The following is a 17,810-nucleotide window of genomic DNA, read 5'->3' on the forward strand; positions in this document are numbered from 1 at the left end:
CATCACACCACCACCACATCAGTGTTACTGCAGTGCTGAGAATGATCCACCACCCAAATAGTACCTGCTCTGTGAGGGTCCTTGGGGCTCCTGACCACTGAAGAACAGGCTAACAAAGTATCAGAGAAACAGATGGACTACAGTCTGTAACTGTAGAACTACAAAGTGCACCTATATAGTAAGTGGAGCTGATAAAATGGACAATGAGCGTAGAAACAAGGAGGTGGTCAGAATGTTATGCCTGATCGCTGTAAATCCTTTAGTGTTACAATTTGGCTCTACCTGGACATCACGAGAACAGATTTGACGTTTTGTGACTTTCTCGTGAAAATGTTCTGATTTTTTTTGCTTGCTTTGAGTTTGTTTTTTTTATATGCCGTACTTTTAAACACGTTAATTAATAGCTTATGCATATAATGGCTTCTTTCACGTTGCCCACCAGGAGGCGACAAAACACTACACAATGGATTTTGAAAAGTTGACTTTGTAATTTGTTAGTTCATAAAAAAGGGTTACTGTACAGGTATCGTTGCTGTGCACCAAGCTATGAACAATGTACCCTCAATGGTACAAGGTCCTTAAGATCCAGTTGTGTACCTTAAATGAGTTTTAATGGTGCATTACACTGCCCCTCTTTTTCTGGGAAAGTATGATTCATGACTCTTTTTTTTTAAGTCTGTAGTCGAGACGAGGTGTATGAAAATAAAAAATATATAGTTGCAATACAATATGGTAGGTCTATTTTCGTAGTTGATTAGTTGGTCCGTTATGACTTCAATTAATCGCTTTGTTCGAAAACGAAAAGCTGCAGACATTAATCTGGAATTGATGTTCTATTCCATAAATTTCAAAAAATATATTTAGTCTTTGTAAAGTACACAATGTTTCTACACTCTTTGTCCATTTTATCAGCACCACTTAATATGTAGGAGTAACTATACCTCTACAGTTACAGACTGTAGTCCATCTGTTTCTCTGCATACTTTGTTAGCCCCCTTTTACCCTGTTCTTCAGTGGTCAGGACCCCCATGGACCCTCACAGAGCAGGTACTATTTGGGTGGTGGATCATTCTCAGCACTGCAGTGACACTAGTGATGTGTTAGTGATACAACTGACAAGGTAGGAGTGTCTAATAGAGTGGACAGTGAGTGGACACTGTTAAAAAACTCCAGCAGCGCTGCTGTGTCTGATCCACTCAGACCAGCACAACACACACTAACACACCACCACCATGTCAGTGTTACTGCAGTGCTGAGAATGATCCACCACCCAATTAAGGCTGGTCCTGAGGGGGTCCTGACCATTGAAGAACAGGGTAAACGAGAAATGGATGGACTACAGTCTGTAACTGTAGAATTAGTGCTCCTATATGATATAAAGAGGTTTACTTCATGAAGTAGCCTGTTGTTTTATTATTGACATTATCGTTAATGTTGATTAGTTGTTGCAATCCTAGTATATGGTATGATAATTTTCCATAACTAAAGATTTTAAAGATATTACACTTCAACAACATGTTAGGGTCACAATTTATTTATATTTTAAAATAAAACAATGTTACTTTAACAGTTACACCTTCCTGAGCCGTCAATTCACCAATATTGGTTTTTAAATCAATTATATAGAATTCCAAGCACCACAGAAGAGCTCGTCCCCACAGTCGTGTGTGAAGGCTGAGGCCATATTTTGAAGAAAAAAAAACACATTGTTCTGCAATTTTAACTACAGTAATCTATACATGAAGAAAACAAATGGCAAATAAATATTATAAAATATATAATGAAAGTTGTTGTCCCCAGGAGTCGTGTCACTGGTGTTACTGCGTAACAAAAAACCTCTTATTCTGAAATAAAAATCACTGATGACATCACTCGACTTCCTTTTACCTGTTTTCTGAGGATCTATGAAGAAAAGCACATGGTGAGTCCACTGTGTCTTTCAGTTATCAGAGATTTTCTCATTTAGCTCATGATTTCATATGAAGCTTTTAGCTGAAGTCACTGGTGTGACCGACTTTATTCTGAAGTAATTGTGAAAAAATAGAATAAAAATGGTTTAAATGACATATTTTAGTGGATATTTCATGATTGACAACATGTGGTTTGATGCTCTGTAGCAGCCGTTTTGTAAAATGCATGTTTCATTAAAAATGTCTCTGGTGTTCCTTTATTATGTGTAACACCAATGAGGATCAGTAACACCAGTGACTCCTATGGAGAGAGAGAAAAGTGGACCGTTATTGTAGAATGACACTGTGATTTCTAGTGCACATTGACTTTAAAGTGACTCCAAAATGTAAATATGTAATTTCATTTTAATGTAATAAAAGCTACAACAGTTCTAAATCATAATCAGCGTTTAACCTCTTATTCTCCAGGGTATGTTTTGGGTTTTCCATCTGAATTTACATGCCCAAATCGTACGGCAAATTATTCAGTAACTGCATGAAATGAATGTAAAGGGTTTTTTTTTGTAAAAAATCCCCTCAAATTAACAAAAAATGTGTTTTATGATCATAAACATAATGCCATATGCTTACAGTTTACTGCTGAAAGCCGAAAATCTTAGACGCTCTTTGTATTTGTTTATAAAAATAATTTTTACAGAGCAGATCACTGAAGAGACGCCATCTGAGATCCAGTTCATAGCTCAGATTTGTGGAAAATGGGTCGACTTTCAGTTTGTAAGTTCAGCTTCTTTTATTATAAGGGTTTAAAATTACATCACCCATCTATTTGACTGGAAAGAAGACAGTTACAGCTCTCATACGACCCCCACCTTTAGAATGTAGCTTATAAAATATGAAAGTTATGAAATAAAGAATAAGATAAAGTGTGTTTTGGAACCACCGGTGGTTCCACAGAGTTAAAATGGTTAAAGTTTGCCACAATAAGAACCAAAAGACTCATCCAAACAGACACCACTCATAAACAGAGTTCTTTATTTCAGAAATTACAGTGTGAGATTCAGAACGGTAATGACGTTACTGAGTGACAGTTTCTGAAAAGCAGTGGGTTCTATTCCAACTACTAGACTAGCCTGCAGTATTTATCAATGTAGTGTATGTTCCTCAGTGAAGATTTAAGTTTCTAGCCAAAAAAAAAAAAAACAGCTTGGACACTATGGTGACCACTACTACCACAGTGGAACACCAAGCTTAACAAAAGAATCAAGTTTTTCCTACAGGATCAGTGACAAATACAGAAACGGTAATAAAATCGCAAAGTATACTTGTCGGAGAAGGATACACAATGAAAAAAAAAAACTAAAAGCTTTCTTTTTCTATAAAAATACACTATAATTTAAATAACATGACTTTAAATTAATCCTTGAAAATAACACTTCATTTTATTTGTCAGAATAGTTAATAGAGAATTTTTTTTCCCACCTAAATTATAAACATCTAAATATCATTTCCACCAAAAGGATCAAAGTAGAGAGTGAAACAAGTCCCTTGCTGTTATAAGTTCAATGCAGTGGGTCAAGCTTGCATCACAGATAAAGGCCCTGAGTCATTGATATCAGTCTAAAAGTGGGCAGACAACCCTACCTCGACAAATTTACTCAAAATATGGCAAGATATACATAAAAAAGATTTCGAAAAGCCAATTTTCAGAGTCATTTCTCAGCCAGTTTGGCGCTGAGACTTTAGAGAAAACCGTTTAACTGAAAAAACAAAAATATCTGAAGGTAAAAATCCACAGTGGACTTAAAATAAAACACCTAATCCAGAGACTAAACAGATTTAGTTCGAGACAAAACAGACTTCGTTTGTACCCTGGCTGAAATCTGTTGTGTGGTAAATGCTACTGAAGACTCCATACTGATACGAAACATTGTGTCATTCTTTGAGTGAATTCAGTTAAATTAAATTCAGTTTACTTAAGTAGACCAGTACATGATGATAGCCATAACAACTATGACAGTCGCATTAATACTTTCAGCTATATACAAGAATAATTTAATGTAAAATACAACAAAACCAGTGACAAAGGAATGTGTCCCAGGCTACAACTTCTCTTTTCAGTGATAAACCTCCTTTTTAACATTCTGAAACACTTTTAGCACATCAGGCCCTCAATGTCCTCGTTAATGAAGTAGATAATAATGCTAGGCCTCACTAGACTAAACTGCCCAGACCAGCATGAAGCCAGTGCTACACTACCCAAAAATAGAAGCATTTCTTTTAAAAATGACCATTTTTCTACACATGGATCCCTGTTTAAAGGGGAATTTCTGCATAATTCAGTAGTTGAGATTGTAAAACAATCAGTAAAACAGTCATTCATTCATTCTAGGAAACTTTCTGGTTTTGATTTCTTTACAGTGGCGGTGATAGGAACCCAGAATTGCAATGTTTACAGAACAAATACAGGGTAATTCAAAAAGATTAATCTGATTTCAAAGCGCCATACTTTTTCAACCGTGAGGCTCCTAGGAACCAATCACATACCAATTGTAAGAGGGGGTCATAGAGTTTCTGACTGTCAGTGGAAGATGGCTTCCCTTCAGTCTGAGAGGAGATGAGACCCCTGAGCAGAAAGCGGTCTGCGTTCTCCACTTCAATAAGAGTGAATCCGTCATAACTGTGCAGTGTGATTTTCGTGGGCAGTGAAGCTCCAACAGCTCAGAGCGTTCGTCGTTGGTTCCACAACACTGGATGATCTCCGAAATCGCACTGAAAGAGCCGTGAGTGCAGCGACACCCGACATGCTCAATCGAGTATGGGATGAATTTGACTATGGTGTTGATGTTGTCTGTACAGCTGGAGGAGATTCATACTGAGACCTTGTACAATTACATAATAAACCTTATGCTCAATTAAACCATTTACAGTTTACTGCACTGTTCTGTAATGATGAAATAAAGTGAAATAAATCATTTTAAAATCAGATGAATCTTTTTGAATCACCCTATATGGTCATTTAATTAACTAAAAAATGCTTTACTTGCCAATTTATTTGTCTAAAATGGCCAGTGAACCTACAAATGACTTGCTTTTTATATATCTAGTGAATCATTGTAAATTAGTGATAACAGTGGTTGGTATAGTGTAGTGGGTAACACTGCTGCCCTGTAGACTGGGGTTCAATCCCTGCCTGGGTAAGCACCCTACACTATACCAGTAAGAGTCATTGGGCAAGACTCCTAACACTACCTACTTGTGTAAAAAATGATCAAAGCATCTGCCAAATGCCGTAAACGTAAATAATAAAAATGTTTTTTTTGTGGACTGCTTTGCTTTACAACACCCCCCATCACGAATGGATTAAAGAAAGCAAAAAAAGACGTTTGATGCCAAAGCCTCGTCTCAAAACTATAAAACAGTGTCGGAGGCATGGTACGACATATTCATCACCATATTATGTAATAACTTTTGGTGAAGGAGCTGGTAAAGACATTAAACTCTTTAGACGTCTGGTTCCTATCACCACCACTGTGAACAATTCTGACTTTGTAGGACTTTGACTTTGTTTACATATTATTTAATTAAGCAGAAATGTTTAAACATTGGTGGAATGTGGAATTCCTCTATAGCCTTGGGTACACTGGCACGGCTTTAAATACATTAATAAAAGTCAAGGCCAAAAAAAAAAGGATAATAATCTTGAAACCTTGAGATTAGCCAGCATGATCTCATTATTATTATTATACTAACTGCGGTTCTGTTAGCACAGTCTCACTGGTATTGTGTTAACTGTCAATCAGCTTCCATTTATTGTTAGCACTGATGTTTGGGTCAGGTATTCTTTTAATACTTGGGTGCATATTGGTAGAGACACATGTGGCCCAAGTTTATAAAGCTACGTTCACATTACAAGCCTCGTTGCTCAAATCTGATTTTTTGCTCAAATCCGATCTCTCTGACACGATGGTTCACACTCGTTTAGGTAAGTGATTCAAATCTGTCATTAATGTGAACCGGCGTCCTGAAATGACCCTCATGAACACATCCTACTCAGTAACGTCACGTGAATGAATCACATTCATCATCAGCGCAAACTAACGAGCAGAACGAGCTTCGCTGAGAAGATGTGTTCGGCGCTGCTGCCATGGTAACGCTGAATCATGGCGCACGTGCAGTGGAAAAAAAGCACATGAATTCCGATCTGAGCGACTCATTAGAGTCGCATGGCCATGAATCGGATACGTATCTGATCTAGGACCACATATGAAAGTGGCTCAGGTCGGATTTGAAAAGATCAGATTTGTGTCCACACAGCTCTGAAAACATCAGATCTGAGTCACTTTAGGGCAAAAAATCGGATTTGTGCCACTTCAGCCTGGTAATGTGAACGTAGCACATGCTGTACTAAAACAAAAGCAGGGTTCCTTGATGATTTTGACAGCTTTTAAAACTGGTGGCAACAAAAAAGACACTCCACTACTTTTGGTCACCAACAAACTTATTTCTAATGTCAGTCTCTATACCCCAGCGCTCCTAGCCTCCCTTAGCTTAGCATGTCAGGGTCACCACTGACCATGGCTGCCACAGTTACTGACCTCCATATTCAGGACCTTCAGTTGTAATCACTGAAGCCTTATTCGATCTACTTAGTTCTGTCTGTTGATCTCTTAAGTTCTGTGATCTCACAAATGTGATGTGATTGTTCAGCACATAAACAGTGACGCATGAGTGTGTGGAGTATAAGGCCCAATTTACACCTGGCATTAACATACATCTTAGGGGTTCAGATAAGTGGACAGCACGGTGGTCTAATAATCCAGTGACAGTTCACTCGTGCATAAGGAAGAGGAAAGTCAAAGGAAAATAACTAAAAACGTTTCCAAAACTGGAGATCAGAAAATCACTAAAAGCTACAAAGAAAACGGGACACTTAACAACCACCTGCAACACCTGCTAGACGACAAATCTCAAATAAACAGTACTTATAGCTTTCGTCTTTGAGGGGGAGGAGAAAATTGAGCTTCCTTCTTTCTCACATCTGAAAAAATACAGGTGTTTCTGTCCATCCTTCCACCGTGAGAAGACGACTCAGCGCTATGGGTCTGAACGGATGTATAGCTGTCAAGAAGTTGTTACTCGGGAAAGAAAATCCACAAAAAGGACGAAAAATCTAACCATTTTTCTAAGAATTTAACAGAGTTGACATCACTGAATTGTTGCTGTCATTGTTTGGGATTCCTTGGACACAAATACAACCAACTTCTAAGAGCGAACTTTAGAGGTGTGCAAAATGTCCCAGCAGATTTCTTAGAAAAACTGAAAGGAAGTGACATTAAAAAATGAATAACTTAATGGTTATTTTTGACAAGCAGTTAAATCAATGTCAACATTTGTAGTGTGAATATTTGAGCGCTAAAGCACCCTGATGCGTCCTCGACAGCAACAACGGTCTGGCTAAAAAGCTGCGTAGCTTCTTTCTTCATCTCCCTTCCCATTGGTTTATAACCCTAATTTATTAGAATCCATGTGATTTAAACATTTGTATCAGCTTGTACATGAACCAGGGCTCATGGGACATTTTCGTTTGACAGCAAATGCAGCAGGAGACGTAGTGAATGTGCATGTTACCCCCCCTCCAGTCATGAATATGACCACCCATGGTAGCTGGAGGTACATATGAATTCCAGGTGTAAACGGCTCTACGTCTCACTGTCCGCTTAATGACCAGATCACTCAAGACAGATGTTAATGCCAAGTGTGAACAGGGCTTGGAACGGGCAGCGTATTTCAAACGAAATTCACTTTGCAAAGCAAAACGATGTCCTATTGGCCAAAGCAATGGTTTGAATTTTTATGGTGGCGCATTATTCATTCTGAGACCTCCCCTTGGCTGTGATTGGTCCTAATCACTGCATTATTCATTCTGAGGCCTCTTCCTGACTGTGATTGGTCCCAATCACCGCGTTATTCATTCTGAGACCTCCCCCTGACTGTGATTGGTCCCAATCACCGCATTATTCATTCTGAGACCTCCCCTTGACTGGGATTGGTCCCAATCACCGCATTATTCATTCTGAGACCTCCCCCTGACTGGGATTGGTCCCAATCACCGCGTTATTCATTCTGAGACCTCCCCCTGACTGGGATTGGTCCCAATCACCGCGTTATTCATTCTGAGACCTGCCCCCTGACTGGGATTGGTCCCAATCACCGCATTATTCATTCTGAGGCCTCCCCCCCTGACTGGGATTGGTCCCAATCACCGCATTATTCATTCTGAGGCCTCCCCCCCTGACTGGGATTGGTCCCAATCACCACGTTATTCATTCTGAGACCTCCCCCTGACTGTGATTTGTCCTAATCACCGCCGTCAGCCACTCTAAGACCTCCCCCACTTGGCTCTAATCACATCATTGTTTGGAGACCTCCCCTGGACTGTAATTGGTCCCAATCACTGCATTATTCATTCTGAGACCTCCCCCTGACTGTGATTGGTCCTACTCACCGCATTATTCATTCTGAGACCTCCCCCTGACTGTGATTGGTCCTACTCACTGCATTATTCATTCTGAGGCCTCTTCCTGACTGTGATTGTTCCTAATCACTGCATTACTCATTCTGAGACCTCCTCTTGACTGTGACTCCCCCTGACTGCTCGGCCCTAATCACCATGTCATTGTTTGGAGACCTCCCCTGGACTGTAATTGGTTCTAATCACAGAGTCATTCATTCTCGGACCTCCCTCTGGCTGTGCTCAGCCCTAATCACTGCATCAATTGTTCTGAGACCTCCCCCTGGCTGCGATTGGCCCACTGTGCGAAGCAAGTTCTTTTTAAGTAGAGTTCTTTTTAAGTCTATGTATGACAGCATGTTCAGCAATAGTCTGGTTTTGTTTTACGTCTTTCATAATTTGAAGTACACTGCAAGTTTAAGCTGCCATGTCAGGGCTTTCTGTACATCTGCCTGTACCCTGAGTTCATCTGAACATGTAACCGATCTCAGGGCAGATGGATGTAGCATTTGACTCTCAGTTTCTCAGTCCATCGCCTAGTGCCTGGCAACAGTAGCCGGACAAACATCTGGCCAGCAACGGCAGATGTGATGAAGAAAGATGAGAGCAGACTCTTAGTCTCTCGCTCGCTCTCTCTCTCTACCTCTCACACACTTATACCACCTAGCGTTCAGGCACGGTTGCTTGGTAACGCTGATCTTACGGTTGATTTGTTAGGATGGAGGTCACCTCTGGGAAGCTCTAGCCAGTCGAGTGCCTTGTTGAGCCTTTTAGCACAAGAATAAACCGATTTCACAGCTTTTGTTGCAGATCTACATACATTTATCAGTGATCTTGTGTTCTTCCTTCTGTTATTAGATGAACTCTAATCTACTGCACCTTTTCTTTTATACCAGAACGACTTTATATCTGTTCTTCATCGCCATTTGATCAGTAGTATCTAGATTATTTAAGCTCTCTGTGGATCTTTTATTACCTGACCTACATGCGTACCTTCTCCTTGAGTTCATAATGAGATACTGGTCGAACATGACTAGTGTTATCGATTTTTCCCTCAACGACATCATAAATGCACTAATATCTTCATAGAAACTCCATCTGCCACATCTGTCTATCTGTCTGTGCACACTAAATCAGCTAATTTACATTAGTACTACAGTAATCTAATAGAATTGTGGCCTTGTGAAGCCGTTTTACCCGTTCGTCTCCATTCGACCTCCCATAAGAAGACATGCAAACCTTCTAAAACCATCCAGACTTTTAAACCAAAAGCAAACCTTCGTTAAACATTCAGGCAACCACATTTCCAAATAACCCCTATGTAGTGTCTTTTAAACATACAGAACTCCAACCAAACAATGTGAATATAGCTCACTGAGTCTTACTCCACTGAAATTAATATTCAGGCACACTCCATTCATAAATGTTTACAAGCAAAAGAAAAAAAAAACAGGATTTCTCTCAAACGGTCCCTCACACACACAACGTACTACACTAAACGTCAATGTGACTTAGTTCAAGGTTTCCAAGAAACCTTGCTTTCAGGCAAAACATGTTGCTTTTGGTAGTGACGGTAAAGGAGGAGCTGCGTAACTTTTGAACTGTAAGTTATTATAACCACTAATTAAGCATGTGAATCACTACACTCGAAAAGAAACACGTTATCCTAAAAACACTCTCCCCGAAACACCAGCTCTTTGCGGTGATAGCTCAATGGGGTCCTCTCCGAAAACATCTCCTCGTGACCCCGTGAATAAACAGTGGCGTCCACTGCATCAGCACAGTTCAGGTTCCTGCAGGGATGCACTAACCACCCCACCCACGTGTTCCCGTTTCTTTCGTTCAGTCTGGGAGTTTGGCATCCTGTTGTGGAGTCTTCGGGTGGAGTAGAGACCCTATTCCTGGCCATATGGGGGCCTGAGGCACCCCAGCACGTCCCCCAGTGAAGAGAGCTTTCTGGATCGCAGCACCGACGGCTTCCGGGGGGTCCTGCTCGGGCCCTCGGAGCTGGCAAGTCAGCTGATCTGAAATGCACATGAGTGAGAGTTTTACATTCTGGTTGTATTGGTTAAACTACACGTCTTTTCCCAGTCAAAGTGGTCTAAATTTTTTTTGTTTTTACGTGAGTTTAACAGTTTACAGAATTGGCCCATTATGGAGCTTTAAAGTAATAGTTTATGAATAAATTTGAAAATTGTGTTATTTCATTTGCATTCTGAAAATCTGAAACCAAAAACACATTTATTCACGTTGCTAATGGATATTTCAGAAGTTAAACTAAACATGACTGAAAAAGAAACCAAATCAGACACTACGTCAGTAGGTTGTGTGTACATTTCCACATACTGTCACTATAGCAGTAAATCTACACTGATCAGGCATAACAGTCTGACCACCTCCTTGTTTCTACGCTCATTGTCCATTTTATCAGCTCCACTTACTATATAGGTGCACTTTGTAGTTCTACAGTTACAGACTGTAGTCCATCTGTTTCTCTGATACTTTGTTAGCCCCCTTTTACCCTGTTCTTCAGTGGTCAGGACCCCCATGGACCCTCACAGAGCAGGTACTATTTGGGTGGTGGATCATTCTCAGCACTGCAGTAACACTGACGTGGTGGTGGTGTGTTAGTGTGTGTTGTGCTGGTACGAGTGGATCAGACACAGCAGTGCTGCTGGAGTTTTTAAACACCTCAGTGTCACTGCTGGACTGAGAATAGTCCACCAACCAAAAATATCCAGCCAACAGTGTTCTGTGACCACTGATGAAGGACTAGAGGATGACCAACACAAACTGTGCAGCAGCAGATGAGCTATCGTCTCTGACTTTACATCTACAAGGTGGACTGACAAGGTAGGAGTGTCTAATAGAGTGGACAGTGAGTGGACATAGTGTTTAAAAACTCCAGCAGCACTGCTGTGTCTGATCCACTCATACCAGCACAACACACACTAACACACTAACACACCACCAGTCTGTAACTGTAGAACTACAAAGTGCACCTATATAGTAAGTGGAGCTGATAAAATGGACAATCAGTGTAGAAACAAGGAGGTGGTCATAATGTTATGCCTGATCGGTGTATTCCACTATAATGACTATTCAGACTTGCAAGCTAAGACAGAATTTTCTCAAACACTCTTTTATACCCACAACCACACTGTGAATGGGTACTGTTCTGGGACATTTGGTTTCAGGAATACAGAAATACTCAGATATGATATATAGTAGTTCACTGGCTAGTGTTATCTTGATGGACCTTTAATGCTACTGCTTGAACCCAAAACAAGGGCATCTGTCTGGTCCTAAAATAGCCCACCTAAGCTGCAAAAACAGTGGCAGCAGGCAGGAGGTGTTCCATATTAACCAGCAACAGTCTGAGTGTCCTTCCCTCTGGGCCTTGATGGAGATAATCTCCCCGTCAATGACGGAGAGAAGGTGGCCCATGGAACCCTGGCGTTTCCAAGGCGATGTAATAGGCGGGGCATTAATAACAAGATGTTCTGGGACCTTGAGAGTAGCAGCGGAAAAGGGAGAGTCATCGAACACCGGCGAGATCGAAGTGGACTGTGGGCGGCCCACCTTTCACCTGAACCCTTTGAAGTCCTCTTTTAACCTTTGTCACGCTAAAAGAGGTTTACTGAGAGAGATTTTCCACATTTAGTGCCCAATGTCAGGCTGATGAACTAATTCTGCCGATCAGTTTGTAGCCAATCAGTATCTCTATCTAACATCAACAGAAAAAATAATCTCGTCAAGTACATCTCGTATCTACACTCTGTTCCATTTGATCAGCTCCACTGACCATATAGATGCACTTTGTAGTTCTACTATTACAGACTGTAGTCCATCTGTTTCTCTGCATACTTTGCTACCCTGTTCTTCAGTGGTCAGGATCTTGTCAGTCCACCTTGTAGATGTAAAGTCAGAGACGACAGCGCATCTGCTGCTGCACAGTTTGTGTTGGTCATCCTCTAGTTTTTTGTCAGTGGTCACAGGACGCTGCCCACAGGACGCTGTTGGCTGGATATTTTTGGTTGGTGGACTATTCCCAGTCCAGCAGTGACACTGAGGCATTTAAAAACTCCAGCAGCACTGCTGTGTCTGATCCACTCAGACCAGCGCAACACACACTAACACACCACCACCACGTCAGTGTTACTGCAGTGCTGAGAATGATCCACCACCCAAATAGTACCTGCTCTGTGAGGGTCCGTGGGGGTCCTGACCACTGAAGAACAGGGTAAAAGGGGGCTAACAAAGTATCAGAGAAACAGATGGACTACAGTCTGTAACTGTAGAACTACAAAGTGCACCTATATAGTAAGTGGACATAATAAAGTAGCTGATCATTGTATTTAGCTTAAGAAAAGTATATCTGTCAAATTCATCATAATTCAGCTACTGACATGCAAATCGATTAACTTTATGATTGAGTTCTCACTGAATAAAAAAACAATAGTACAAGCTTGTTTAATTTATGTATTTATGTATTTATTTATTCATGTGTTTATTCACAGCACTAGTGTAATGACAGAAACAGTGAGGGTCTTCGTATGTGGCAAATTAGGCTACTGTTAAAAATTATTTTAAATTCTGTTTATGGGTCATTCTACAGAAACGTCCACTTTTCTGTCTCTCCATAGGAGTCACTGGTGTTTCTGGTCCTCATTGGTGTTACACATAATAAAGGAACACCAGAGACATTTTTAATGAAAAATGCATTTTACAAAACGGCTGCTACAGAGCATCAAACCACATGTTGTCAATCATGGAATATCCACTAAAATATGTCATTTAAACCATTTTTATTCTATTTTTTCACAACTACCTCAGAATAAAGTCGGTCACACCGGTGACTTCAGCTAAAAGCTTCATATGAAATCATGAGCTAAATGAGAAAATCTCTGATAACTGAAAGACACAGTGGACTCACCATGAGCTTTTCTTCATAGATCCTCAGAAAACAGGTAAAAGGAAGTCTAGTGATGTCATCAGTGTGATTTTTGTTTCAAAACAAGAGATTTTTGTTATGCGGTAACACCAGTGACACGACTCCTGGGGACCACAACTTTCATTATATATTTTATAATATTTATTTGGTGTTTGTTTTCTTTATGTCATTTAAATCATATATTTCATAGTCATGTATAGATTATTGCAGTTAAAATTGCAGAAAAACATGTTTTTTCTTCAAAATATGGCCTCAGCCTTTACACACGACTGTGAGGACGAGCTCTTCTGTGGTGCTTGGAATTCTAGATAACTGATCTAAAAACTAATATTGCTAAATTGAGGCTCAAGAAGGTGTAACTGTTAAAATAACTTATTGTTTTATTTTAAAAATATATATCAATTCTGACCCTAACATGTTTTTCAAGTGTAATATATGTGTAAACGTTAGGGACACAAAAATGGACATTTCGGCAGAATGACCCATATGCTAAATTGTTGCTACTCACCAGCAGCAAGCAGTTTCCTGCTCTGCACACTGTGTGAGCAACAAGCCTTTTGGTGCAAGATACAATCGTTGGGTTTGGGTTGAAAAAACGTTGGTGAAGTTCACAGAATCATGCCTTTGTAAGTTTTAGGAGATTTGGTTTGAAGCTACTGAGCCACTCTTACCCACGCAAAAAACAAGAGTCTGCTCGTTCTGCTCTGCTGCTTGGCATTCTCAGTGTGGAGGTGTTCACCCTGGGGTCTTTTTCAAATTAATTAAACGGATTAGCAATGAACAAAGCAAAATGTCTGCTAATTAGTCTGCTTATAAAGATGTGAATAAAGGAAAGTTGAAGTTAAGGTTTCCCATCCCTCAAACGTTTGGGGGGAGGTTTCTACAGCGGACTTTGCACCTACTAATGAGTAGTTATAACTGAGGGCTACATTGAAACTAAGTTATTGCAGTGGTTTAAATTTCAGTAGCTTGTGAAGTGAAACACAACACAACCATGTTTGCTTTTTTTTCGGAATTGTTTGTCCTATTTGCCCAATCTGGTCCTGTCCAATTCCACCCACTAGTTACGTCTCCCATACCACTAGTGCTAGGAGTGTGAAGGCTAGAACAAGCTTCTGCTGGGTTATGTGAAGCCAGTCACCACACCTTTTCAACCTGCCGCTAACGCAACGTTATTACACGCTTGGAAGAGAACACTAACCACCAGTTACTGCGCTGGCTAGCATTGCGCTGGGTGATAGGGGAAGTTGGACTATCCTCTCTGGCCACCCAGAGAGAGCGAGGCCAATTGTGGCCTTCTGGACGCCCCACTACGGATGGCTGTGGCATCACCAGGGATCGAACTTGTGATCTCCTGATGACAGGGCCTAGGCGTAGACAGTTGTGCCCCTTGGAAGTAGGGCTGGGCGATAAAACGATAACGATAATTATCGCGATATAACTTTCCTCGAAACTATAAGAAATGTTCAATAAATGTTCAATATGATAGACCATTCTCACACTTCTGCATTCTGGCGACAACCCTGGTGCCATTTCCAACTGCAAGGAAAGCGACACTGCTCTGCTGTCGCCAGGAGAGGGCGCTCTTCCGAGTTTTCCAACATGATTAGAGAGGGAGGGGGTGACGAGTAAAATGAGTCGCCAAATATACTTTAGCCATGTCTGAAACGTGGAGTTATATATTCCCTGTTTGAGTGGAGCGACCGGCGATCTGTCCTCCTGTGACCGAGTGTGAGTGACGAGGTCAGTGGTGTAACTGTACTGTCCTACAGTGAACTCACCTCTTTCCTAACATCCTAACAAGCTTTAGCAGCATTAAATCACGTCTGCTCCTCTCAACTACAGCACTGTTACAGCGCTCAGTCATATTTTAGTATTAGTGCATTCACAAGCAGCAAAAGAGAGAGAAAGAAGTGGGTTCATGTTCGTTACAGCACTGATTTAAAGTTTAAGTAAACTGAGGATTCTCTATGTGAGGCACTGGAGAGCGGGAGAACGCTAGCTTCCCAGGCCAGCTGTTTTTAGCAGCTGGCTAACTTGAAGCAGCACTCTGTCACTCACACAGCACAGAGTATTGATGTTAAATGTACCTAAAAGGAGGACTCTGTTTGTCTGGTGTGAGAGATTCACACTTTTACACAGCGAGCGTCAGATATATTGCGGTTCACCCCTCAAACTGCTATGATAGAATAGAGAAACTCAGTCTTCGGCTAGCTGGTGTTTGAATACTGTGATCTGCTCTGACATTGATGTGGTAGGAGTGACGGCAGTAAGGCGGTGTGAACATCACTGGCCTACCGAGCCAGATAATGTTTGCTGCTCCTATTAAGCTGATGTTGTTGAGAAACTAAACAGTTTAGCACTTGTAACCGGATAGCCGAGCGCTCATCACCACACAGCTAAAATAATCTGTTTTCTTTAATGTTTTGGTAAAAGCAGCTAATCAGAAACTTTCTCCCACTCTCCCATGACAAATTTGTGTTCCACTGGCGAGTGTTTTGTCATGTTCTGACCATAAAGGATAGTTTAAAACAGCAACTGACCACTCAGGAACAAAAATCAGCCTTCAAACTTGAAAGAAATAACAATTTAACATTTATCACGATATGTATCGATACCGACTAATACGAATCCTTTTATTGTGGTAACATTTTTGGCCATATCGACCAGCTCTACTTAGAAGAAAACCATTTTCTGTACTGTAGAACCAAAAATAGTGCCAAATTTGAAAGTATGTACATCATTATATCCATAATGTAAATAGTGGAAACATATTAACATATTAACATGTTAATACAAGCATATTAACACAAGACACATAATCACACACTCCTTATTTTTGCTGTGTCAAAGAATATATCATGACATCACTGTGAATTCTGTGTATCAATACAGCCCTGCTTTGGGTAGAAGTACAAGAAAAATGTTTCTGATAAAGTGGACGGCCAGTGCATGTTGCACCATCCGAGTGTGCCTCCTTACTGAAACAGGTTCAGTTGAAGTACAAATAAATTAAACTTTACCTCAGAAGCCTCTGTGTTATGCTGATGCTGTGGTATGACCCCATTACTCTCCGTCTCTTCTGTCTGCTCCTGTGAATCCCTCCGTCCGTGTCCAGTCCCTGCCATCGCTGCTGTTCCCTGCGTTTCGTTCTCCCAGCGAGCGAAGCCTTTGTTTTTGGAGACTTTGCGGTGCGGCCTGCACCTCATCTTGGGGAAGGTGTGCGAGCCGGCGTCAGCGGCCGGACCCCAGCCGTGTTCCGGCCACAGCGGCTCCGTCTGAGTGGCCTGGCTGGTGGTGGCTCTCTGGAGCCGGACCGAGATCCGCTGGGCAGAGCCGGTCATCAGCGTGATGGACTTGCCTTCTAAATCTGAGCCCGAAGAGGAGCTCACGGCAGGAAACTCAAACACCTCGTCTTCATCTGGAGAGAGGGGTTGAACAGCAAGAAGAAGAGCTTCTCAGATCAGTTTGTGAAGAATGCAGCATACAGGGAGATTCACTCAAAAGAGGCCCCGAATATTCTGTAATAACTCTCTCTAGGACGAAGCAATCTGAATGAAACAACGTGCAATGAGCTCCTCAGTATATGGAGCTTCCAACAAGCTGGGATGCCCCTGCGTCGGAGTGATGAGGTAGGCGCCGGACAGCCATCACAGTGTTTAACCTCCGTTTGCAACATCCGGGTGCATACCCCTGTACCCCTTCATGTGTCTGGCAGAAAACAGAGATCACTTCCAGCATCGCATGTAATGCAATCGATTACACATATGTCAAGGTATGTAGTGTATTTTTTTGGTTCAGATTGGTTCATCCTAATGGGAGTTACCACAGAATATTCGGGGCCTCTTTTGAGTGAATCTCCCTGTATTTCATCATTGAATCAAAAAGATGACCAGTCTCTCCTTGGTTTTGTTTCAGTTTTGCAACACTGAATGGCCAAAGATTTTCAGTACATGCTTTTAACAATAGTTTGTAAAAGAAAAATGTTTTAATCATGATGAGCTAAAAATACTCAGTGTTATTAAATAGCTTTGTTGTTTTATGTTAAAGCATTAAAATTCGTTAAGATCGTTCAGAGTGGTTTAATATGACATATGCCATTCTAGAGAAACCTGCAGAGTCTGTATGGTTCACAGTGGTGGTGAAAGGAACCAGACGTCCAATGTGTTGTGATGTCTAAATGCTAACAGTTACGAAATCTCTGCCTGGTGTTTGAGACTGATAGTTTTGAGAAGGTTTTGGCCTAAAACACATCTTTAAAATACATCAATGGCAGAGAGGTACATGCAGGGCGTTGTAAGACAAAATAGTCCCCAAAGAAAACATACTTTTTCAGATTGACCACTTTTATCAACATTGCATATAAAAAGTCACAATGCATGTGTAGGTTCACTGGTCATTTTGCACTCTTAGAAATAAAGGTACGGTGCAGTTC

The 17,810-nt window shown here is 41.0% G+C and overlaps 1 protein-coding gene across 3 annotated transcripts in view; it reads right to left on the reverse strand.

Annotated features, from left to right (window-relative positions):
* Window positions 1-6,210: 6,210 nt before the first annotated feature.
* rasgrp3 (RAS guanyl releasing protein 3 (calcium and DAG-regulated)) overlaps window positions 6,211-17,810 on the reverse strand; it is a 119,625-nt gene continuing 108,025 nt past the window's right edge. For 2 of the 3 annotated variants that reach the window (XM_036592618.1, XM_036592619.1), the window contains exon 16: window positions 15,297-16,796. In XM_036592618.1, coding sequence (XP_036448511.1) covers window positions 16,354-16,796 — 443 coding nt within the window. In that variant the 3' untranslated portion in view covers window positions 15,297-16,353. Of the gene's footprint in view, window positions 10,446-15,296; window positions 16,797-17,810 lie in introns of those variants that run through there. The other variant, XM_036592620.1, reaches the window with a different exon arrangement.

This window comes from Colossoma macropomum, unplaced genomic scaffold (assembly GCF_904425465.1).
Source record: "Colossoma macropomum unplaced genomic scaffold, Colossoma_macropomum, whole genome shotgun sequence".
NCBI lineage: Eukaryota > Metazoa > Chordata > Actinopteri > Characiformes > Serrasalmidae > Colossoma > Colossoma macropomum.